This window comes from Melanerpes formicivorus, unplaced genomic scaffold, assembly GCF_026170545.1.
Source record: "Melanerpes formicivorus ecotype bairdi unplaced genomic scaffold, bMelFor1.0.p_v2 SCAF_19, whole genome shotgun sequence".
Classification (NCBI taxonomy): Eukaryota; Metazoa; Chordata; class Aves; order Piciformes; family Picidae; genus Melanerpes; species Melanerpes formicivorus.
In genome coordinates this window covers 14,478,638-14,501,748 of record NW_027142371.1, presented here as the reverse complement: position 1 = coordinate 14,501,748, position 23,111 = coordinate 14,478,638, and the positions used below count along the sequence as shown (strand labels likewise).

The 23,111-nt window shown below is 62.6% G+C and overlaps 1 protein-coding gene across 1 annotated transcript; it reads left to right on the top strand.

Moving 5' to 3' along the window:
• Nucleotides 1-395: 395 nt before the first annotated feature.
• On the top strand, nucleotides 396-22,859 carry TM9SF4 (transmembrane 9 superfamily member 4). Its single transcript, XM_068150206.1, has 18 exons — nucleotides 396-418; nucleotides 5,498-5,611; nucleotides 8,101-8,200; nucleotides 9,092-9,260; nucleotides 10,598-10,727; nucleotides 11,702-11,825; nucleotides 13,209-13,327; nucleotides 13,482-13,593; nucleotides 14,078-14,148; nucleotides 15,233-15,365; nucleotides 15,886-15,967; nucleotides 16,047-16,122; nucleotides 17,048-17,131; nucleotides 17,320-17,495; nucleotides 17,714-17,777; nucleotides 18,338-18,457; nucleotides 19,161-19,250; nucleotides 20,517-22,859. Exons 1-18 carry the CDS (start codon nucleotides 404-406, stop codon nucleotides 20,664-20,666), a joined length of 1,929 nt encoding a protein of 642 aa, XP_068006307.1. The 5' UTR covers nucleotides 396-403; the 3' UTR covers nucleotides 20,667-22,859.
• Nucleotides 22,860-23,111: the final 252 nt, after the last annotated feature.

Below are 23,111 nucleotides of genomic sequence, written 5' to 3'. Positions count from 1 at the left end.
GTGAAACGGAAAGGCAGGACCGAAGGGACCGGGCCGAGCCGTCCCGGGCTTCCCTGCCCCACCGCCTCACTGCCCGCACCAAACATGGCGGCCGCAGCATTCCCACCCATACCCCGCGCGACGGCAGCTGCCCTCAACAAACATGGCGGCGCCGGCTCCCCACCGCCCCTCCCCTGGCAGCCCTGCGGGGCCGGTGACTCTCTGAGGAGCGAAGCAGCGGCGAGCCGCGGCGCGCCCGGCAGCAGAGCAGGGCCGGGCCGGGCTGAGCTTGGTCCCGGCACCGCCAGCCCCGGCAGCGAGGAGCTGCGGGGCCGGCCCGTTCCCGGCGCGGTCGCTATGGCGATCACCCCGCAGCCAACCGGCGCCGCTTCCGGTGACGCGCGCCCCGACACGTGGATCCAAGATGGCGGCGGCGCTGGTGAGTTCTGCGGCCCCGGGCGCCCGCCGCGGCCCGCCCGCCTCCCGCGCAGCCCCGGCGCGCCCGGCCAGCCGGCCTGGCCCCGCTGGCGGCCAGCTGCGAGGGGGCCCCGCGTCGGGCCTGCCCCGCGCTGGGAAGGGTCGCGGCGCCCTGTCCGCAGCCCCCGGCGGCCTCCCCTCGCTCCGGTCTCTGGCTGGAGAAAGCTTCCCCCGGTTCTGCCTGGGGCCTTGGAGCCGTTCAGCGGCTCCCCGTGGGCGCCTCCGCGGCCCGGGCGGTGTCAGCGGAGGAGGGCAGGGCTCGGTGCCTGTGGGGTCCCTGCCCTGCCCGGCAGCGCAGCCGGCTCCGTGTCCGTGTGTGGGCAGGGGGGCCGCGGGGACTCTGCTGCCGAGGGAGGGGCACCGGGCAGCTCCTTCTGTCGGAGGGGGACGGCAGCCTGAGCGTGCTGCCTGTGCCCGGCCAGAGGCTGCTGCGTCCTGTGCGCTTTGCACAGGTGGTGAGGAGCGGGGAGCGAGCGGGCAGCGAGCGGGGGGCGAGCGAGGGGGCAGCGGGCGGCGAGCTGGGGGCGAGCGAGGGGGCAGCGGGCGGCGAGCTGGGGGCTTGCGGGCAGCTCCCCTGTGGCTGAGCTGTTACTGCCGGAGCAGGGCAGCAAAGCTGGGGAAGGCTCTGGAGAACAGACCTGGTGAGGAGCTGCTGAGGGACCTGGGGGTGTTCTGGAGGCTGAGGGGAGACCTCACCGCTCTCTGCAGCTCCCTGGAGGGTTTGAGCCAGCTGGGGGTTGTTCTGTTTTCCCAAGGAACAAGCAACGGGACAAGAGGAAACGGCCTCAAGTTGCTCCAGGGGAGGTTTAAGTTGCACAGGAAGAACAATTTCTGCCCCTTGAGGGTTGTCAAGGCCTGGCCCAGGCTGCCCAGGGCAGTGGTGGAGTCCCCATCCCTGGAGGGGTTTGGAAGCCATGGAGCTGTGCTGCTGAGGGCCATGGTTTGGTGGTGGCCATGGTTAGACTCCGTGATCTTGGAGGTCTCTTCCAGCCAAACCCATTCTGTGTTTGTCATTGAGTCAGTCCCTGGATCCCTGGAGGGCTGAAGGTGTTTCTGGGGGTGGCTTTGCTGGGGCAGGCAAGCATCAGCACCACCTCCCAGGGAAGAAGATGAGCTGGTGAGATGTTAGTTGTCTGCCTGAAGTCTTGTGGCAGACAGCTGGATTGTCCTGGGTGCTTTCAGCAGAGGCTGAGAGAGGAGCTGTGAGAAGCAGTGATGTGTGTGGAGGCAAAGGTCACTGCTGGCTGGGGAGGGGGGAGGTGACTCCTGTAGGCTGGCAGAAGCTGGAAGGGAGATTGTGAGGAGTGGAGGTTTGAATTGCCTTAAGCATCTTCACACTCTGCTGGCTTTCCCCCTGGCTGGGAGGAGAGAGCTCTGAGCTGGCTTTGAGGGCTGGAGCTGCTCCTGCTGGGAGTTTTCTTGCAGCCTGCTCCTCTTCTGAAAGGCAGAGAGGGCTGGGAGCAGCTCTGGGTCTCAAAGGAGCTCTCTGCAGTCAGTGTGAATGCAGCACTTGTCTCCTTGCTGAGGGCTGACTCCCCAGGCTGGGGGGGAGCTGGGCTGGAGGCCATAGAGATGAGCTTGTCCAGGCAGTCATGGGGAACACCCAAAGAGGCAGCCCTCAAAGAGGGGGACAGGCCTCAGGCTGGCAGCCTGGGGGTGAAGAGCAGCTCCTGTTGGCCCTCTTCGTGTGCCTGAGGCTAGAAGTGGTGCTCCACGTGGGAGAGAGTTTGTTTGATCTCTTGCACTTGGAGGCTGTTTGGCCTTTCCTCCCTTTCTGTCACCATATTTAGGCTGGAGGTGAGGGAGAAATTCTTCCCAGCAAGAGAGGTTGGCCCTGGGGATGTGCTGCCCAGGGAGGTGGTGGAGTCCCCAGCCCTGGAGATGTGTAAGAGGAGCCTGGATGAGGCACTTGGTGCCAGGGTTGAGTTGATCAGAGGGTGCTGGGTGAGAGGTTGGGCTGGATCATCTCTGAGGTCTTTTCCAACCTGGTTTATTCCACTCCACAAAGGTCTTCTTTAAAGTGGATCAGCTTTGTGAACCCTGCTGGCTAAAGGACCCTGCACAGGTTGGCTTTCCCCCTGCTGTTCAAAACAGCCTTTGGGGAGTTAAAATCTCTTGGTTGTGGCTGTTTGATGTCCCTCAGAAGACAGGAGATGCTGCCAGCCCTCTCATTCATGTGAGCTCCATCCTTGTCCCTTCCTCCTTCCCTTCCCTCTCCTCCTTGCCCTTTCTCCTTCCCTTTCCTCTCCTCCCTGTCCTTCCTCCTTCCCTTCCTCCTTCCTTTCCCTTTTCTCTCCTCCTTGTCCTTCCTCCTTCCTTTCCCTTTCCTCTCCTCCTTGTCCTTCCTCCTTCCTTTCCCTCTCCTCCTTCCTCCTTCCTTTCCCTCTCCTCCTTGTCCTTCCTCCCTGTCCTTCCTCCTTCCCTTGCCTCTCCTCCTTGTCCTTCCTCCTTCCCTTTCCTCTCCTCCCTCTAAGCAAACATGATCATGCTGAGTGGGTGATGAAGCTGTAGGGCTCAGCCCAGCCCAGGTTCAAGAGCAGCCCTGGGAGAGCACTCCCAGAGTGCCTGCAGCTGCTGTGAGTGGATGTCTGCCTGCAGCTGGGGTGGCTTTATGGCCCTGTGTGTTTGCTGTGCTCCTGGTTGCCTCCCTGCAGGATTTCCTGGCACCTCAGCTGCAAGATTCTCATCCCAGAGAGAGGTTTTCCTACTGTGCTGTGGTTTGGGTGCATGTGCCTTGAGATATCCCTGGTCCCAGAGGTGCCATCTGCTGTCTGCTGGAGTCCTGGGGGTCTGCCATGGGGGGGGACTGAAGCAGAGCTCTGTCCTGCAAGTTTGGAGCATGCAGAGGGGTGAATGTGGCTGGCAGGCAGCTCCCCCATGAGTTGGTTGCCTGGCCCATGAGTCCTGCAGAGGTTCTGGTGTGGCTGTGGGGGTGGTGGTGCTGAGCTGCTGCCTCCTCCTGGGGAGGATGAAGCCCCTCAGGCAATAGGAAAGCCAAGAGCCTGCTGAGGAGGGTCCCTCATGCTCTGTAGGCCTTAGGCTGCTGGGTTCAGGGCCTGTATTGGAGCAGTCTCCTCCAAGTGCCATGCCCCAAAGTTGCCTACCTGTTGCATGGCAGCTTGCCCAGCTCCTGCTCCCACCTCTCCTGTGTCCCTCCCTCTGCTGCTGCCTGAGTCATCCTCCTCTGGATGCACAGAGCCTCATGCCTGCCAAAGGGCTCATCAGGAATGCCATCCTCTGTGTCTTGCCTGGCTCCTGAGTGTGCTCCCCTTGGAGCTCCCCAGGGCAGGGTGGCACCAGGGTGGGTTGGGGTTCATTAGGTGGTGTTGTGCTCTGTGCCTGGCACTGCAGAGCCCAAGGGAGGCAACTGCTGCAGGCCCAGAGGGGAGTTCCCTTCCTTCCTTTCCTTCCCCTGCCCAGGAGACCTTTTCCCACTCACTCAGAGTGTCCCAGAGAGCTCCTGCAAGATGAATGAAGGCAAAAGCTGGTGAAGCACAGCAAGCAAGCCTCAGAGGGTTTTGAGGGAGGTCAGAGCTGAAGTGCAGGGTGAGGAGGGCTGCCCAGCTGCTTTCCTGCTGCAGCTGCAGGGAGCTGTGCTCAGAACAGCTCTGAAGGTCTCCCTTGGCAGCTGAAAGCTGGGGCTGGGAATTTGGTGTCAGTAGCTTCCTGCAGGTGCCTCACATCTGAGGCATCTTCAACCCATCTGGGGTTGAATATCCCCAGTGTTTGTGGCTGGGGTTTGAGCCCTGCTCAGCTCCAACCACTCTGGGTGCTCTCTTGGCCCTCCCTGGTGTCTGGGCCACATGTGGCCTCAGGCTGAGGCAAGGAGGTGGTGGTGAAGAGGAAGGGAGGTGGGGGCAATAACCACAGGCTGTGCTGGGTTTATCTCTGGGTTTCCTTTCCTCCCTGACCTGATGAAGGATCCTTGTGACAGAGCTGCTCTTGGTGCAGCCCTGCACACTGTGTGTGTGCTGACCATGCTCTGGTGCCATGAGGAGAAAGGCACAGGGGCTGCAGCAGCCTCTGCCCCTCCCAGGCAGGAGGAAGCTGTTTGTTGGCAGTGCCAGGAGCTTGTTTCAGCCCAAGCCCACCTCACTTGCTCACTGCATTCCTTCTCCCTCCTGCAGTTGTCCCTCACTCCTTGTTGCAGAGCTCTCCTGTGTGTGGGTGGACAGCCAGGAGGCCCCAGGGACCAGCCCTGCCAGCCCTGCTGAGGGCATGCAGGGGCAGGCAGCAGCTGGGTTCACCATCTCTGCAGCTCAGGAGCTGTCCCAGCCCAGACTCTCAGCCCTGTAGGCTTTCCAGCAGCAGGATGGGCTGGAGCTCAGCAGCACACCCAGCTCACACCAGGGCTGCCAGCCTCATCCAGCCAAGCAGCTGCTGCTGCTCTCTAAGGCTCTTTAGAGCTCCACTCCACAGCCTCCCTGGGCTACCTGAGGTGATGGCAGGGACGGGGAAGCAGCAGAGCCCAGCAGGTTCTGGCTCGGGTGGGAGCCTCCCGGGGCTGAGCGAAGCCTCCAGCCTCAGCTCCCTGCACAAGGAGTGAAAACCTTTGGCTGTGCTGTGGCATGGAGTGGGGAGGGAGGAGAAGAGGAGCAGGATGTGACCATCCCTCTGGAGGCAGCAGGTGGTTGGTTTGGTGTCAGACCTTGCTCTGCACTAACCACAGGGAGCAGGAGAGGCTGCAGGGTAGCTCCCGGTGCACGGAGCTGACAGGAAGGCAGTGCAGGCACCACAGCCCTCTTGGGTAATCCCTGGAGGGCTCCAAGGCAGGGCTGGGGGTGGGTGGGAGTAGCAGAGGCAGCTGTCAGCAGCCAGCTGAAGCTGCTGGAGAGGAGAAGTGCATTTTCCTGCTGGATGTTTCTCTAGTTGCAGCTGAGGAGCCAGAGCGGAAGTCACAAACCGAGAGCGGCTTCAGCCAGCTCCGTCCCCTGGCTCTGCAGCCTCCTGATGCCTGGGATGGACATTGCCTGCTCCTGGTGGCCTTCCCCCACCTTGCTTCCCTGTTTCTGGGGTGGTTCAATGCTGCTTCTCCTTGCAGGGGAGGCTGAGGGGCACGTTGGTGGTGCTGCTGGTGCTGCACGGCGCAGGCTCCTTCTACGTGCCTGGGGTGGCTCCTATCAACTTCCACCGCAATGACCCTGTGGAGATCAAGGTAGGATGGGCTTGGCTGAGGCCCTTGGCCTGCCTGGTTTGGGTTTCCTTCTCTTTGGGGGGTGTCCTGCTCTGTATCCCAGGAGCTGAGTGAGCCCTGAGGCAGGTTTGGGGATCCTGCTGCTCTCTCAGGGGTGAGCAGCCCTCAGCTGGGCACCACCCTGGCCTCGCCCTGCACTGCCATCAGGAGGCTTTCTCCCTCCCTTCTCTTCAGCCACATTCCTTCAGTGCCTGCACCAAAGCCCTCAGGATGCTTGGGAGAAGAGTTAGGGAGAGAGGGAGAAGGGTCTTCTCTCCCTGGAGTTCTGAAGTGAATTCAGGAGAGCTAAAGCACCTGCCCTGTGCAGACAGGCTGAGAGGGTTGGGGCTGTGCAGCCTGGAGGAGAGAAGGCTCCAGGGAGACCTCAGAGCAGCCTGCCAGGAGCTGAAGGGGCTGCAGGAGAGCTGGGGAGGGATTGTTACAAAGGCATGGAGTGACAGGGTGAGGGCTGATGGCTTCAGGCTGGAAGGAGCTGGGTTGGGATCAGACACTGGGGAGAGGAGGAGCGGTGAGGCTCTGGAGCAGGCTGCCCAGAGAAGCTGTGGAGGTTCCCAGCCCCAGGGCTGGCTTGGCTGAGGCCTTGAGCAGCCTGGCCCAGCAGGAGGTGTCCCTGTCCATGGCAGGGGTTGGGCCTGGGATATCTCTGAGCTCCCTTCCAGCTGGGGTTCTGTGTCAGAGTCTTTTCTGCAGCACTGCACTGACTCTCCCAAGTGCTTACAGAGGGTGGGCCTGGAGGTGGAGGGCAGACAAGGTTTGGCACAGACCTTCCCCACTCCCTCTCCTCCCCACTCTGCACATGTTGCCTCCTCAGGTGGAGTGAAAGGCAGGAGAAGCCCTTCCCAAGGGTAGCCTTTTGTCCTTGGGCTCCCTGGAGCTGCTCAGTGGGGCTGGTGGGGAACGATGGAGCTGCTTCCAGGAGGAAGCCAGGCTTTGTTTCCAGGCATCAGCAATTTATAGCCCATTTCATTTATGTTTCTGAAGCTGTGGCCTCTGCCTCAGCACAATCCAGCTCCCCTGGGGGTGCTGAGGTTGGCTGCTCCCACGTGGAGCCCTGCAGAGTCTTCTCTTTGGCCACAGCCTGCCAGACTGGGGCTATTTTTAAGCTAATGAGACTTTGCCTGTGGCTGCAGGCAGCTTCCCAGAAGGAGGAGGAGGAGGAGGAGAGGGTATTGGAGTGGCTGCCCTCAAAGGGATTTCAGCAGCCAAATGCTTCCTCAAGCCATCAGGCAAGTCAGCCTGCTGGCCAGAGCCCTTGCAGGCAAGCAGCTTGGCTCTCTGACAAAACCCTCCTGGGGTCCCTGGAGCACCCTTGGCTGTCCTGGTTGTGTTCCCTGCACTTCCCTTCTGCCTGGTGACCTGTGGGAGCCCTCCAGAAGCGTTTGGGGTTTGTCACCATCCTTTGGCTTCCCAGTCTGGCAGCCCTGGGCTTGCCCTGCAGAGAGGAAGTTGCTGAGCCCTGAGGTTCAGTGGGGCAGGAGGGCTGTGATGAAGAAATCCCCCCCAGGCTTGTCTGAAATGTGACCTTGGATCTCTTCTGAGCTCTCTGTTGTTTCTGAGAGCTCCACTGAGGCACAGAGTTCTGGAAGCAATCCACCACACTTCTGTCTTCCAAGGGCTGCTCTGGGGGTGAATGAGCAGCTACTAAAGCCCAGAGGAGGTAGAAGCAGGAGCTGTGCAGCAGGGGGGGAAGCTGGAGCCCTGCCAGCATCATCTGCCTCTCCACACCTTCCAGAAGTCAGCTTTGTGGGAGGTGTCTGGAAGGAAGCTTCAGCTCCTGGGTGGTGCAGGGAGGGTAGGAAACTCTCTGAGCTCTGCCTGGGGCTAAGCCCTCTGCCCTGCTCTGCATCAGAAGGGCTGTGGTGAGTTAGTCAGAGAGCTTCTCCTCCCCCCCTCCTCTGCCCTGCTGAGGCCACAGCTGGAATACTGTGTCCTGTTCTGGGTCCTTCAGTTCAAGAAGTGCTTCAGGGAGCTGCTGGAAAGAGTCCAGCAGAGAGCCACAGAGCTGCTGAGGGCAGTGGAACATCTCCCTGTGAGACCAGGCTGAGGGAGCTGGGGCTTGGAGCAGGGGAGCCTGGGGGCTGCCCTCAGGGCTGGGGATCAAGATGTGCAGGGCTGGAGGCAGGCTGTGCCCAGGGCTGGAGCCAGGCTGTGCCCAGGGCTGGAGCCAGGCTGTGCCCAGGGCTGGAGCCAGGCTGTGCCCAGGGCTGGCCAAGGGGCACTGGGGGCAAGCTGGAGCAGAGCAGCTGCCAGGGGAACAGGAGGGGAAACTTTGTCCCTGTGAGGGAGCAGAGCCCTGGAGCAGGCTGCCCAGAGAGGCTGTGGAGTCTTCTGCTCTGGAGAGCTTCCAAACCCTCCTGGATGTGCCCTGGGTGCTCCTGCTCTGGCAGGGGGGGTTGGGCTGAGCTCCAGAGGTCCCTTCCCCCCCTGACCTTGTGTGGTTGCTCCCCCAGGCTGTGAAGCTCACCAGCTCCCGCACCCAGCTGCCCTATGAGTACTACTCCCTGCCCTTCTGCCAGCCCACCAAGATAACCTACAAGGCTGAGAACCTGGGTAGGTGCCTGCTGAACACCACCCCCAGTGCCTGAGCAGGAGCTGGCCTGGCTGAGGGGATGTGCACAGGAGTGAAGGCTGCTGCCAGCTCTGCTGCTGCTGGAGAAGCTGCTTCCCCCAGCTGGCTCTGTGCTGGCCACCTGCAGGCTGGGATGTCCCTGCCCTGGGGAGAGGAAAGGCCTCTCCTGGAGGGAGGGCATGTCACCTGCTTCAGGAGTGGAGCTGGATGCTGCCAGCAAAAGAGTTCAACTCTCCTTGGAGCTTCTCTCTGTGGTCACAAGGAGGGTTTGCCATTGTCACTCCCCAGCTGCCAGCCCTGGGGCAGCAGCAGTGGTGAGAGGGCTGGGAGGCTTCACCTTGCCCTTGGGGTTTGGAGTCCTGGGTCCAGTTCTGGTGCCCTCAGCACAGGAGGGATGTGGAACTGATCAAGCAGGTCCAGAGGAGGCCACAAAGCTGATCAGAGGGCTGGAGAGCCTCCCTGTGGGGACAGCTTGGGAGAGTTGGGGTTGGTAAGCCTGGAGGAGGCTTCAGGGAGACCTCAGAGCAGCCTGCCAGGACCTGAAGGGGCTGCAGGAGAGCTGGGGAGGGACTCTGGACAAGGGCTGGGAGTGACAGCATGACAGACAATGGCTCTGGGCTGGGAGAGGGGAGACTGAGCCTGGAGATGAGGGAGAAATCCTTTCAGTGAGGGTGGGGAGAGCCTGGCACAGGCTGCCCGGGGAGGCTGTGGGCTCTCCTTCCCTGCAGGTGCTCAGGGCCAGGCTGGAGGAGGCCTGCAGCAGGCTGTGCTGGTGGGAGGGGTCCCTGCCCAGGGCAGGGGGCTGGAGCTGCTGTGGCAGGTTCCCTGGCTGTGGAAGGCTTCCCTGACTCCCTGCTCTTGCTTCCCGGCAGGGGAGGTGCTGCGTGGGGACCGCATCGTCAACACTCCCTTCCAGGTCTCCATGAACGTGGAGAAGAAGTGTGAGGTGCTGTGCCACCTGCCCAGCAAGCCCCTCACCCTCAGCCTGCAGCAGAGCAAGCTGATGGCAGAGCGCATCAGGGAGGACTACTACGTCCACCTGTGAGCAGGGCAGGGCTGGGCTGGGGCCGGGGCTGGGGGTGGGGCTGGGGCTGGGGCTGGGGCTGGGGCTGGGGCTGGGGCTGGGCTGGGGCTGGGGCTGGGGCTGGGGCTGGGGCTGGGGCTGGGGCTGGGGCTGGGGATGGGGATGGGCTGGGGCTGGGGATGGGCTGGGGCTGGGGCTGGGGATGGGCTGGGGCTGGGGATGGGCTGGGGCTGGGGCTGGGGATGGGCTGGGGCTGGGGATGGGCTGGGGCTGGGGATGGGCTGGGGCTGGGGCTGGGGCTGGGGCTGGGGCTGGGGCTGGGGATGGGCTGGGGCTGGGGATGGGCTGGGGCTGGGGTGAGGCTGGGGCTGGGGCTGGGGCTGGGGCTGGGATGGGGCTGGGGCCGGGGCTGGGGCTGGGATGGGGCTGGGGCCGGGGCTGGGGCTGGGATGGGGCTGGGGCCGGGGCTGGGATGGGGCTGGGGCCGGGGCTGGGGCTGGGCTGGGGCTGGGGCAGGGGCTGGGGCTGGGGGTGGGGCTGGGGCTGGGGCTGGGGATGGGCTGGGGCTGGGGATGGGATGGGGCTGGGGCCGGGGCTGGGGCTGGGCTGGGGCTGGGGCTGGGGCTGGGTTGGGGCTGGGGCTGGGGCAGGGGCTGGGGCTGGGGCTGGGGCTGGGGTGAGGCTGGGGCTGGGGCTGGGGCTGGGGCCGGGGCAGGGGCTGGGTTGGGGCTGGGGCTGGGGCTGGGGCAGGGGCTGGGGATGGGGCTGGGCTGGGGCTGGGGATGGGGCTGGGGCTGGGGTGAGGCTGGGGCTGAGCTGGGCTCTGTGTGTGTCTGGGGGGGCTGAGCTGGGCTCTGTGTGTGTCTGGGGGGGCTGAGCTGGGCTCTGTGTGTGTCTGGGGGGGCTGAGCTGGGCTCTGTGTGTGTCTGGGGGGCTGAGCTGGGCTCTGTGTGTGTCTGGGGGGCTGAGCTGGGCTCTGTGTGTGTCTGGGGGGCTGAGCTGGGCTCTGTGTGTGTCTGGGGGGGCTGAGCTGGGCTCTGTGTGTGTCTGGGGGGCTGAGCTGGGCTCTGTGTGTGTCTGGGGGGGCTGAGCTGGGCTCTGTGTGTGTCTGGGGGGCTGAGCTGGGCTCTGTGTGTGTCTGGGGGGCTGAGCTGGGCTCTGTGTGTGTCTGGGGGGCTGAGCTGGGCTCTGTGTGTGTCTGGGGGGGCTGAGCTGGGCTCTGTGTGTGTCTGGGGGGCTGAGCTGGGCTCTGTGTGTGTCTGGGGGGGCTGAGCTGGGCTCTGTGTGTGTCTGGGGGGGCTGAGCTGGGCTCTGTGTGTGTCTGGGGGGGCTGAGCTGGGCTCTCTCCTTGCAGCATTGCTGATAATCTGCCTGTGGCCACCCGGCTGGAGTTCTATTCCAACCGTGAGGAGGAGGAGAAGAAGAAGGAGAAGGATGTGCAGTTTGAGCATGGATACAGGCTTGGCTTTATGGATGGTAACAAGGTAGAGAGTCCCTGGGGGGGGGTGAGGCTCAAGTGTGAGCACCAAGTCCAACCCAGAGCCCTGCTCTGCAAGGCTCAGCCCTGAACCAGAGCCCCAAGCACCACATCCAGACCACCTTTCAACACCTCCAGGCCTGGGGACTCCACCACCCCCCTGGGCAGCACATCCCAGTCCCTGACCACTCTTGCTGGGCAAAATGTTTCCTGCTGTCCAGTCTGAAGCTCCCCAGTCCCAGCTTGAGGCCCTTCCCTCTTGTTCTGTCACTGATTGCCTGTGAGCAGAGAGCAGCAGCAGCCTCTCCACAGCCTCCTCTCAGGGAGCTGTAGGCAGCCAGGAGGTCTCCCCTCAGCCTCTTCTCTTCACACTAGCCATCCCCAGCTCCTTCAGCTGCTCCTCATCAGATGTATTCCCCAGGCCCTTCCCTGGCTCCAGCACCTCCACAGCTCTCTGGCACTCAGGAGCCCAAGCCTGGACCCAGCACTCCAGGTGTGGCCTCCCCAGAGCTGGGTCCCAGGGGACAGTCCCCTCCCTGCTCCTCTGGACACAGCAGTGCTGATGCCAGCCAGGAGGCCTTTGGCTTTCTCTGCCCCCTGGGCACACTGCTGGCTCCTCTTCAGCTGCTTGGCCATTAGAGCCCCCAGGTCCCCTTCTGCCAGCAGCCTCCCAGCCTGGAGTGCTGCTTGTGAGTGCTGTGACCCAGGTGCAGGACCTGGCAGTTGGCCTTGCTGAGACCAACCCCTGCTGCCTGCTGGGGCTGGGGGGTTGCCTTTTCCACAGCTCTGCTCTCCCTCCTCTCCCCCTTGAGGCCCTGGGCAGCACTGGGCTGACCTTGCCCTGCAGCATCTGGGGAGGGTTGGGAGGGAGCCTTTGGCTTTCTGCCCCCAAGCTGCTTTCTGCACTTGCTGCCTCTGCCCTGGGGGCTGTGCCTCCCCTTGGGGCTTGCTAACCTCTTGTTTGGTGTCCATCTGTTGTAGTTCTACCTGCACAACCACCTCTCCTTCATCCTTTACTACCACAGAGAGGATGTGGAAGAGAGCCAGGAGCCCACCTACAGGGTTGTGCGCTTCGAGGTCATCCCCCAGAGCATCAAACTGGAAGGTGAGAGAGAGACCCCTGGGGAGGGCTCAGGAACCTCCTCCTGCAGGGCCCAGGGGGTGCCCTGCAGTGCCCTGAGGCTCAGGGGTTGCCCTGCAGTGTCCTGGGGCCCAGGGGTTGCCCTGCAGTGCCCTGAGGCCCAGGGGGTGCCCTGCAGTGCCCTGGGGCCCAGGGGGTGCCCTGCAGTGCTCTGGGGCCCAGGGGCTGCCCTGCAGTGCTGTGGGGCCCAGGGGTTGCCCTGCAGTGCTGTGGGGCCCAGGGGTTGCCCTGCAGTGCTGTGGGGCCCAGGGGTTGCCCTGCAGTGCTGTGGGGCCCAGGGGTTGCCCTGCAGTGCCCTGGGGCCCAGGGGGTGCCCTGCAGTGCCCTGGGGCTCAGGGGGTGCCCTGCAGTGCCCTGGGGCTGAGAGCTGAACACCTCTGCTGGGGCAGGGTGCCAGCTGCTGCTTCCAGTGTGGTCTGAGGGCACAGGAGTGAGGGAGTCTGAGCTGTGAGGACAGGCAAGCTCTTTGTCACTGAGGGAGCACCCAGACTAGAGATCTCCTGGAAGTGCAGCCCATGGGGAGTGGGGGAATGGGAGGAGGTTGGAATTTGGGGCTTTGGAGGGTGGGGTTTGGGGTTTTCTTTGCACTGTGTTGTCCAGAACAAAGGCTGGGGCCTAGGCCTTGATGTGGCCCAGCTCTTGGGACACTGTGTGCCAGGCCAGGGAGCCACAGAGTGTTTGGAAGGGTGCAAGGGGGCCAATGAGTGTTAAAAATAATGGTTGAGGGCAAAACTGCCTCAGGGAGCCAAATGGAATGGGTGTTGTGAAGGGAAAGGCCTCGTGGTTTGAAATGAGAGCAGAGCAGACTGAGATTGGAGGTGAGGAGCAAGTTGTGCCCCAGGAGGCTGCTGGAACCCTGCAGCAGGTTGCCCAGGGAGGGAGCTGAGGCCCCAGGGCTGGAGCTGTGCAAGGTGAGGCTGGAGAAGGCTGTGAGCAAGCTGCTGCAGGGCAGGATGTCCCTGCTGAGGGCAGGGGGTTGGGCTGGGTGGCCTTTGGCAGCTCCCTTCCAACCCAACCCATTCCAGGATCCTTTGGTGTGTGTCCTCCCCTGCTGGCTGTAGGCTGGGCTGCAGAAGGCTCATTGCTCAGCATGGCCTCTTGAGGCAGAGGATTCATCCATGGCCTGGATCCTTGGCTTCAGAGCCTCTGGCTTTTACCCCCCCAGTTAAGGGAAGCCTTTAAAGTGTGTTAATGGTTCCCCACCTCTGATGGGAAGTGCACCAAGCAGAGGAGAAAGGACCAAGGAGCTGCTCCTGCAGTGCCAGGGTGCCTGTGCCAGGGTGGTCACTGGCAGAGGTGGTGCCTGGGGAAGGGCTGACCTCAGCTGTGCCCTGCTTTGCCTTCCAGACTTGAAGGCTGATGAGAAGAGCATGTGCACCCTGCCTGAGGCCACGGGCTCTGCCCCACAGGAGATTGACCCTTCCAAGGAGAACCAGCTGCTCTTCACCTACTCTGTGCACTGGGAGGTGAGGGAGTGCTGGGAAGCTGGCAGGCAGCTCACACACCCCCCACACCCCCCCTCCCCTCCTGCTGCCTGGCTGCTGCTCCCAAGTGTCCCAGGGGGGCTGTGGCAGGCCTTGGGACTGTGCTGGTGTGAGAGGAGCTTCCCTGCTCTTCCAGGAGAGTGACATTAAGTGGGCTTCCCGTTGGGACACCTACCTGACCATGAGTGATGTGCAGATCCACTGGTTCTCCATCATCAACTCCGTGGTGGTGGTCTTCTTCCTCTCAGGTGAGTGAGCTGTGGGCTGAAGGAGACCTTCACCCTTCTGCAGGCAGCTTGCTCTCAGCCCCAGCTGAAAGGGGGTGGCTGGAGGAGGAGGAGGCTGTGGCCACATCTGAGCCTGGGGGCAGGAGGGGGCAGGAAACCAAATGAGAGCAAAAGCCTCCAGGTTCAGCCAGTGCCTTGTGGGGGGGGTCAGGGAATTACCAGCTCTGCTCTCTGGCTGACTGGGGGAGCTGGGGGGGTGGATTGTGGTGGGCACCACCCCCAGATCCCCCCCAGGAAGCCCAGAGTGCCTCACTCCTGCTGGGGTTGTGCCCTCCCTGCTCCCAGGGGTTGTGCTTCTGTGCTGGGAGCTGGGGAAGGTGCTGAATGGCTCAGGGCCTCCTCTCTGAGCCGGGGCTGGGGGGTGGGGGCTGTGCAGATGCAGGGTGGGGGAGCAGCAGGGGCAGGGAGCAGGCAGGGAGCTGAGCCTGGCTGTGGCTGCTTGCAGGCATCCTCAGCATGATCATCATCCGCACCCTGCGCAAGGACATCGCCAACTACAACAAGGAGGACGACATCGTGAGGGCGGGGCTGGGCGGGGCTGCGGGGTGGGGCTGGGCTGCTGGGGGCCGGGCTGGGTGGGGAGAGGGGGTGGGGCTGGGCTGCGGGGCAGGGCCAGGCTGGGCCGGGCTGGGCTGCGGGGTGGGGCTGGGCTGTGCAGGGCGGCTGGGTGGGGCGGCTCGGCGGGGTGGGGGGGCTGGGCTGGGCTGCTGGGCTGAGCTGGGCTGTGGGGCTGAGCTGGGCAGGGCTGTGGGCCTGGGCTGGACTGCAGGGGGCCAGACTGGGCTGTGGGGCCGGGCTGGGCGGCTGGGCTGCAGGGGTGGGTGGGGCTAGGCTGTGGGCCTGGCCTGGGCTGCTGGGCTGGGGCGGGGCTGGGCTGTGGGGCTGAGCTGAGCTGAGCTGAGCTGCAGGGGGGCCGGACTGGGCTGGGCCGGACTGGGTTCGGGGGACTGGGCTGGGCTGGGCTGGGCTGGGCTCGGGGCAAGCAGGCCTGAGGAGGAGCCTGCCCCGTGGTGTCTCTCCCCCTTTTTGCCCTCCCCCCCGAGCATGGGAGTTGCAGCTCTGTCCCTCTGGGTACGGTGGCAGATCAGACTCAGGGCTGGCAGGGCTGGAAGGGAGCTCAGGGCTCAGCCAGCTCCAAGCCCCTGCCAGGGGCAGGGACACCTCACACCACAGCAGGTTGCTCACAGCCACCTCCAGCCTGGCTGCAAACACCTCCAGGCAGGAGGCTTCCACCACCTCCCTGGGCAGCCTGTGCCAGGCTCTCACCATCCCCCTGGGCAACAACTTCTTCCTCACAGCCAATCCCAATCTCCCCACCTCTAGTTTGGCTCCATCCCCCCCACTCCTATCACTACCTACTCCCTCCCCAGCCTTCTTGTAGGCCACCTTCAGATCAGATGTCCTCAGACCAAAGCAATGACTGCAGGGGGTGCCCTCACCCTGGCACTTCAGGTCTGAGCTGTTTGGAGCCCAAGGAGAAGAGAAGTTTGCTAAGTGGAGTGACAGAGTTCTGTAGAACTGAGTCCAGGGAGGGGAACCTCTTGGGCTGGCTGTGCCAGGGCCTCCCCTGTGCCTAAATAACCTTCCCTTGGGTTTGCAGGAAGATACCATGGAGGAGTCTGGCTGGAAGCTCGTGCATGGAGATGTCTTCAGGCCTCCTCAGTATCCTATGATCCTCAGCTCCCTCCTGGGTTCTGGAATTCAGCTCTTCTGTATGATCCTGATTGTCATCTGTAAGTGGCACCCCTTGGCATGGGCTGGTGTCCTGCTGGCAGCTGGGACAGGCAGAGCTCCTTGGAGCTCCTCTCTACCCCAAGAGGAGGAACAATGCTGGAGGGGCTTTGGGGCTCCTCTTGACTTCAGCCTGCGCTCGCCTGGGCTTGGGTGAGGTCACACAGGGCTGAGGCAGGGGCCAGGCCTGGCTTTCTAGAGAGCATCTCCCAGCTGAAGGCAGCTTCCTGTGCTGCTGTGTCCTGGGAGCAAGGTGCAGGCCCTGGGCTGGGGGGGAGGGGCTGAGGGCCCCCTGCAGATGTGGAGAAGCTTCTGAGCTGCACCTGACTGAATCTGAGGGGAAAGGGAGGCTGGACACGGTCTGTGGCTTGAGACCAAAGCTGAGCCTTCCTCTCCTGGCCAGTGCTGAGGGGTGTGGGAGTGTCTGGGCCTGGGAGGCCCTGGGGGGTGTGCAGGAGGCAGCTGTGGGCAGGCCCTGGCTCTCTGCCCCCCCCAGAGCTGCTCTTTGTCCTTCCCCTGCAGTCGTGGCCATGCTGGGGATGCTGTCGCCTTCCAGCCGGGGGGCCTTGATGACCACTGCCTGCTTTCTCTTCATGTTCATGGGGTAGGTGTCTCCACTGCTGCCCAGCCCTCCTCCTCCTCTCCCAGTGCTGAAAGCCTTTCCTTGGCCTCTTTCTCCCCAGGGTTTTCGGTGGCTTCTTTGCTGGCCGCCTGTACCGGACGCTGAAGGGACACCGGTGGAAGAAGGGAGCCTTCTGTGTGAGTGCTGCTGCCCTGGGCTGGGCTCCTCCCTCCAGGAAGGACACTGAGGGGCTGCAGTAGGTCCAGAGAAGGGCAAGGAAGCTGGGGAAGGGTCTGGAGAATAGCTCTGGTGGGGAGCAGTTGAAGGACCTGGGGTTGCTCAGTCCAGGGGAAGGGGAGGCTGGGGGGAGAGCTTCTGGCTCTCTGCAGCTGCCTGGAGGGAGGCTGGAGCCAGCTGGGGCCTGGGCTCTGCTCCCAAGGAACAAGGGACAGGACAAGAGGAAAGGGCCTCAGGTTGCCCCAGGGGAGGTTCAGGTTGGCCATGAGGAACAATTTCTTCCCCTTAAGGGTTGTCCAGGCCTGGCCCAGGCTGCCCAGGGCAGGGGTGGAGTCCCCACCCCAGAGGGGTTTCCAAGCCTTGGGGCTGTGGTGCTGAGGGCCATGGGCTGGTGGTGCCCTGGCAGTGCTGGGGGAAGGGTTGGGCTCCAGGATCTGAAAGGTCTTTTCCAGCCCAACTGATTCTGTGCTTCCATGATTCTCAGTTCCTGGTGATCACATCACTGACTTACTCTTTGCTCCTAAAAGGGAGAAGCAAAACCTCTGTGTCCTGCAAGGCACACAGTGCTGGGGCAAGGCTTGGGCTCCATGGCCTTAAAGGCTCCTTCCAGCCTGAAGAGTCTGTCACCCATCCAGGTCTGCTCATGGCAGGAGATGTGGAGGAGCTCAGCACAGCTGAATGCAGCCTGGCAGGGACTGGGTGTGGGTTGAGTCCCTGTGATGAGGGCAAACAGCAGAGCACCTCCTGGGGGTTGCCTGAGACCCTCCCCAGGGCCCCACCCCGTGGTGCATCAGTGCCCAGGAGGTGCCATGGGCAGCAGTGGCCTCAGCAGAGGAGGATCTGCTGGCTGCTGAGGCCTCTCTCCCCCTCTGCTTGCTCTTGCAGACAGCTACCCTGTACCCGGGGGTGGTCTTTGGGATCTGCTTCGTGCTGAACTGTTTCATCTGGGGGAAGCACTCCTCTGGAGCTGTGAGTAGCACCTTCACCTGGGCCTGCTGCTGGGGGGCTGGCAGGGCCTGCCCTGGGGGTCACAGGGTGTCCCCCTTCGGGGGGGGGTGGCAGAGCTGTGGCTGACCGGAGGAGCGTTGGGTGCAGCAGGTGAGAGCAGGGCAGCTGAGCAGGCAGAGCTGACTCTGGGGCTCTGGCTGTGCTTGCAGGTGCCTTTCCCTACCATGGTGGCCTTGCTCTGCATGTGGTTTGGCATCTCCCTGCCCTTGGTCTACCTGGGCTACTACTTCGGCTTCCGGAAGCAGCCCTACGACAACCCAGTGAGGACCAACCAGATCCCCAGGCAGATCCCAGAGCAGAGGTGGTACATGAACAAGTTTGTGGGGTGAGTGAAGCCCCCTCCCCACCCCTTCCTTGCCCTCCTCCCCTTGGCCTCCTGAGCATCCCCTGCTGCTGCTCTCTGCCCCTGGGGTGAGGTGGTGGCAGAGGCAGCCTGGGCAGTGCCCAGCACTGGGGGCAGCTGAGCCTTGCAGAGCTGCTGGGGTGCTGCCAGGGCACTGCTGGTGGCCAGGCAGCTGAGTTCTGCTGCTCTTCACTCCTCAGGATTCTGATGGCTGGGATCCTGCCTTTTGGAGCTATGTTCATTGAGCTCTTCTTCATTTTCAGTGTAAGCACCTCACCCTCCTTCCTCCTCAGGAGGCTGCTTCCTCTGCCAAAGCCCTTGGGAGGGGAGGGAGCTTCCTCCAGAGCAGTCTCCTCCTCCTGTACCCACTGAAGGGGCTGGAAGGGTCCTTCCAGGCTGCTCAGTGTTGGTTCCAGAGGCAGCTGGGCTGTGGGCCTCTGCAGTCTGTCCTTGTGCTGAAGGCTCCTGTGGGGCACTCCATGGTGCTGGAGAGGGAAGCTTGCAGCACTGTTGTGTCAGGGGGGTCCTGCTCTTGAGATGTTCACTGAGCCATTCCAGCTGCCTCCCATCTGTCACCTTCAGTGTGTGGGGAGGAATCTGCTGTCCCATTGCTGGGGGCATGGGGGTGGGATGACCAAACTACCTCAGAGCTGGCTCTGGACACCTCTTTGCAAGCAGGTTGCTCTGCAGGAAGGCTGTGAAAGGCAGCAGGTTTGTGGTTTCATCCCCACAAGGGGCTCCTTGTTGTCCTTTTGGGGCTGTCTTGTGCTTGCCTGGTGATGAGAGGAGCCTGGAGCCAGAGCTGTGCTGTGTCTTTGCTGCAGGCAATCTGGGAGAATCAGTTCTATTACCTCTTTGGCTTCCTCTTCCTGGTCTTCATCATCCTGGTGGTGTCCTGCTCCCAGATCAGCATTGTCATGGTCTACTTCCAGCTGTGTGCTGAGGTGAGAGGTGCCCAGAGGTCAGGAGCTCAGGGAAGCTTGCTGCTGGAAAAGCAGTGCTCCTGCTGCTGCTGTGGCCCAGCCTCAGAGTGTGGCTGCTCCCAGCACCTTCTGAGGGAGCATCTGAGGCTGTCTGCCAGCTGCTGGCCTGGGAGCTGTGGTTTCACAGCAGGAGGTTTTGAGCTGGCATTCTGATTCAGATTGGAGGTGAGGAAGAGATTCTTTCCAGTGAGGCTGGGGAGAGCCTGGCACAGGCTGCCCAGGGAGGCTGTGGCTGTCCCCTCCCTGGAGCTGTTCAGGGCCAGGCTGGATGAGGCCTGGAGCAGCCTGGGCTGGGGGGAGGTGTCCCTGCCCATGGCAGGGGGGTTGGAGCTGGCTGATCCTTGAGGTCTTTTCCAACCCAAAGCATTCCATGTGTCTCTGAGTCTCCTCACAAGGACACAGTTTCACTCCACCCATGCCCAAAACAGGAAGCAGGGCCCGGGGTGGGCTCTGCCCCTCAGCAGCAGGGGCTGGGCCTGGCTTGGCTTCGCCCTCAGCCCTTTGCCTTCTTTCTTTGGCAGCCTCTCCCCAGCCCCAGACTTGTGGCTGCCCTCTGAAGGGGAGTGGGTGGTGGTGTCCCTGCCCCAGCAGGGGCAGAGCTGCCCTGAGGCAGTGGCAGAGGAGCAGGGAGGCTGTGGGACGATGAAGCTTTTCGCCCCGGCAGGATTACCGCTGGTGGTGGAGAACCTTCCTGGTCTCTGGAGGATCTGCCTTCTATGTCCTCATCTATGCTGTCTTCTACTTTGTCAACAAGGTACTGCTGTTGCTGCCCCTGTCTGACACTGCTGCCCTGCTGGGGGGGTGGTTGGATCTGGGAAAGGAAAGGATGGGACCAGCTAGTCCTGGTCTGTGCCCCTGCTCCACCCAGGCAGCTCACCCCCAGCCCAGGTGAGCCTTGGGACCCTGCCCAGGGCCTTGGGACCCTGCCCAGATTACCTGAGTAGCATTCCTGAAGTCCTCCTTGGAATCCCAGCATGGGAGCCCTCTGGAGCTCACCCAGGCCAAGCCCTGCCCCAGCAGGGCCCCCCCAGCAGCCTGCCCAGGAGCACAGTGCCCAGGGGGGGTTGGAAGCTCTCCACACCAGGAGACTCCACAACCTCTCTGGGCAGCCTGCCCCAGGGCTCTGCTCCCTCACACCAAACAACTTTCTCCTCAGGGAACCTCCTGGCTGCCACTCTGTGCCCATTGCTCCTTGGCCTGTCCCTGGGCACCACTGAGCAGAGCCTGGCCCCAGCCTCTTGCCCCCCACAGCTCCTTTAGCTCTTGCTGAGCATTGCTCAGCTCCCCTCTGGGGCTGCTCTGCTGCAGGCTCTCAGCCCCAGGGCTCTCAGCCTTTGCTCCTCCCAGAGCTGCTCCAGGCCCCTCAGCAGCTTTGGAGCCTCCCCTGGACTCTCCCCAGCAGTTCCCTGTCTCTCTTGACCTGGGGAGCCCAGACCTGGACCCAGGATTGCAGATGTCACAACCCTGGGGCAGAGTAGAGGGGGAGGAGAACCTCCCTTGCCCTGCTGGCCACACTCTTCATGCCCCCCAGGGGACCATTGGCACTCTTGGTCACGAGGGCACAGTGCTGGGCAACTTGCTCTCCCCCAGCACCCCTGGGTCCTCCCCAGCAGCTGGGAGGGGATCTCCTGGGTCCTCCTTGGCAGCTGGGAGGGGATCTCCTGGATCCTCCTTGGCAGCTGGGAGGGGATCTCCTGGATCCTCCTTGGCAGCTGGGAGGGGATCTCCTGGGTCCTCCTTGGCAGCTGGGAGGGGATCTCCTGGGTCCTCCTTGGCAGCTGGGAGGGGATCTCCTGGGTCCTCCTTGGCAGCTGGGAGGGGATCTCCTGGATCCTCCTTGGCAGCTGGGAGGGGATCTCCTGGATCCTCCTTGGCAGCTGGGAGGGGATCTGCTTTCAGCTGGAGACCAGAAGTGGGAGGAGAGTTTGCTGCCTCGCCGGGGGCGCCGCCTGCTGCCAGGAGCTGCCTCTCCTTGGCCCTCTGCCTGATCCCTTTGTTTGCTCCTCCCCTCCTCTTCCAGCTGGACATTGTGGAATTCATCCCTTCCCTGCTGTACTTTGGCTACACTGCCCTCATGGTGCTGTCCTTCTGGCTCCTCACTGGCACCATTGGCTTCTATGCAGCCTACATGTTCGTCAGGAAGATCTACGCCGCCGTGAAGATCGACTGAGGCTGCAGGGAGCCCGGCAGGACTCTGGTGCCTCCCAGGGGGAATCCTCCCAGGCAGCCAAGGGCAAAGCTTCTCCCAGCTCCCTTGTTGGCTTTGGGTTGGTTGGTTTTTTCCCCCCCCCCTCTCTTTTTGGTTTGGTTTTTGTTTTCCCCAAGTCAACAACAATCCAATGGGAGAGCAGCAAGAGAAGCAAGCAGCGGAGCAGCAAACTCCTCCTGCGCAGCGGACTTGGCCTCTGGGCTCCTCCTGGGGGCAAAGGGGACTGCAGCTACCCCACCCCTGAACTTTCTTCTCCTCTTCCATGCTTGAGGGAGGTTGTTTTGGTTGTTTTCTCCTCAGCAGAGAACAATCTCAGTCCTCTGTATCCCTTCCAAAAGCCCTTTTGCTACTTCATCCTTTTTTGCCTTCGGGTTTGGGGTTTGGGTTTGGTTTTTCAAGGCTGATGCCCAATGGATTTGAGGCAGCAGCAGCAGCAACTCTCCTGGGGAAATGTTTCCTCCCAGCCCCTGGGGAGCTCCTGGGATTCAGGGAGAGACTCTTCAGACACATCCTGGACTGGGTTTCCTTCCTGCCTTCGGTGTCTGCACAGGAGAGGGAGCTTGGCTGTGGCAAAACCACAGCAGCCTGAAGGCTTCACCCAGCCGGATCCTGGAGCGCTCTGCCCGCAGAATTCCTGCCTTGGGCTCGTGTCCAGTGGGATGGAGCTGCCCTGTGGAGCCTGGGAAGTGCAATTCCCCCCCAAGAGCCTGAGGACTCCAACCTCCAGCATCACCTCTGCTCCCCCCCAGCCCTGGGGGCTGCTGCAGACGCCTGCTGTGGAAGGGGCTGAGGGAGGGTGGGATTCCCTCCCTTTGGGAGTGCTGCAGCAGGACGTGGCTGTGTGTGAGGTAACTGCCAGGGTGCTGTGTGTCCATGGCTCTGCTCAGGCTGCCTGAGGGAGCAGGGCAGGACTGCTCCTGGGAGCAGGGCAGGGACCGTGCGGAGCCCTGCGGGGGAGGCAGCGGCGCCGGTGCCAAGCGACCAGAGGCAGCCTTGGGCCTGGGCTGCCCTGGGCTGTGTGTGTGGGGCCTGCAGAAGGGGCTGGGGACAGAGGGAGCAGCCCCCAGGAGCTCCCCCACGGCCAGGAGCTCTGCTGCTCGTGCTGCTCTGCTCCTCCTCTGAGACTCTACCTCCAGGGAGCAGAGGTGGTTCACCCCCCAGGGCTCTTGGGTTCTTCCCCACAAAATGATCCAAGGCCCACCCCGGGGGGGGCTGCTGGGGGCTCTGCTGCAGCAGGTTCCCCTTCTGTGGCTCAATGCCTCCAGCAGCCCCCAGGAAGCTCTTTGTGAGAGGTCAAAGGGGCTTTTATCTCGGTCACTGACCCAGGAGGGAGGTTCCCTGCTGCAGGTAAGGCTCCCTGTGCCCCCACACCAGCTGGCTGCAGCCAGGGCTCCAGGGCAGGGCTTTGGCTTTGTGGTTCTCTCTCTGTTTTTTTCCCTGGTGACATCTGTGACATTTCTGCTCTTTGGGGGTTTTGTTTTGCTTCTTGCTGTGGTGAGCAGCAAGGTCTCCAAAGGACCAGCTGCCAGCATTCCAACCCAGCACTGGCCAAGGGCCTCCCCGGTACCAGCACTGATCTGCAGCCTCGGAGGGGCTTGGGAGGAGGGCTTGGGGCTTGGGGGTTGGCTTTGCATTAACTCCCAGTTGCCATAGAAGTTTCCACCAGGCCCTGTGTCTCTTCCCAGTGGCCTTGCACCTTCCTGGGGCTGGGGCTACCTGGGAGGCTCAGCCCTGGAGCCCTCCCAGCCTTGCCCCCAGCAGCTTTGGACACTTCCCACCCCTCCATCAAGCCAAAGTCTTCATCAGCCAGGAATGAAGGATGGCAAAGAGGAGCAGAGGCTGTGTGAGCCAAGCTGTGCAGTGGGGCCCTGGCAGTGCTGAGTTTTGAGGTCACTTTCTGACATTTTGGTTGATTTTTTTGTTGTTGTTGTTTGTTTCTTTGCTTTGCTTTGGTTGGTTTTTTTTCCCCCCTCCTCTCTTCTCTTTCTTGCCCCTGCCCCAGGGGAGAGGCTCAGCCAGCAGGGATTTCTCTCCCTCCTCCCCCTCCTCCCCCCCCCCAAGTGTTCTCTCTGTATCCTTTGTAATTTTTAATTAATGTATGTATCCTTTGTGTCCTACTGTAAATAAATCTGCCAATGTCCTCTTGTCCTGCTTCTCCTGCCTCCTCCCCAACCACCTCCTGGCTTTTTCTTCCCCTGCCCCTTCTGAGTGTCCTCAGCACCTCCCCAGCTGCTCTGTGCTGTGTGGCTCTATCAGCAGCAGAGCTTGGGCTGGGTTTCTCCTGGTGAACTGAGCTGGGCAGAGGCTTCCCCTCAGGGTGGTGTGGCCTGGGGGGGTTGTAGAGAGCTGGTTCTGCCACTTGGTTCTGGCCAAGTCCCCCTGTGGCTCCTCCCAGGTTCCAGACCC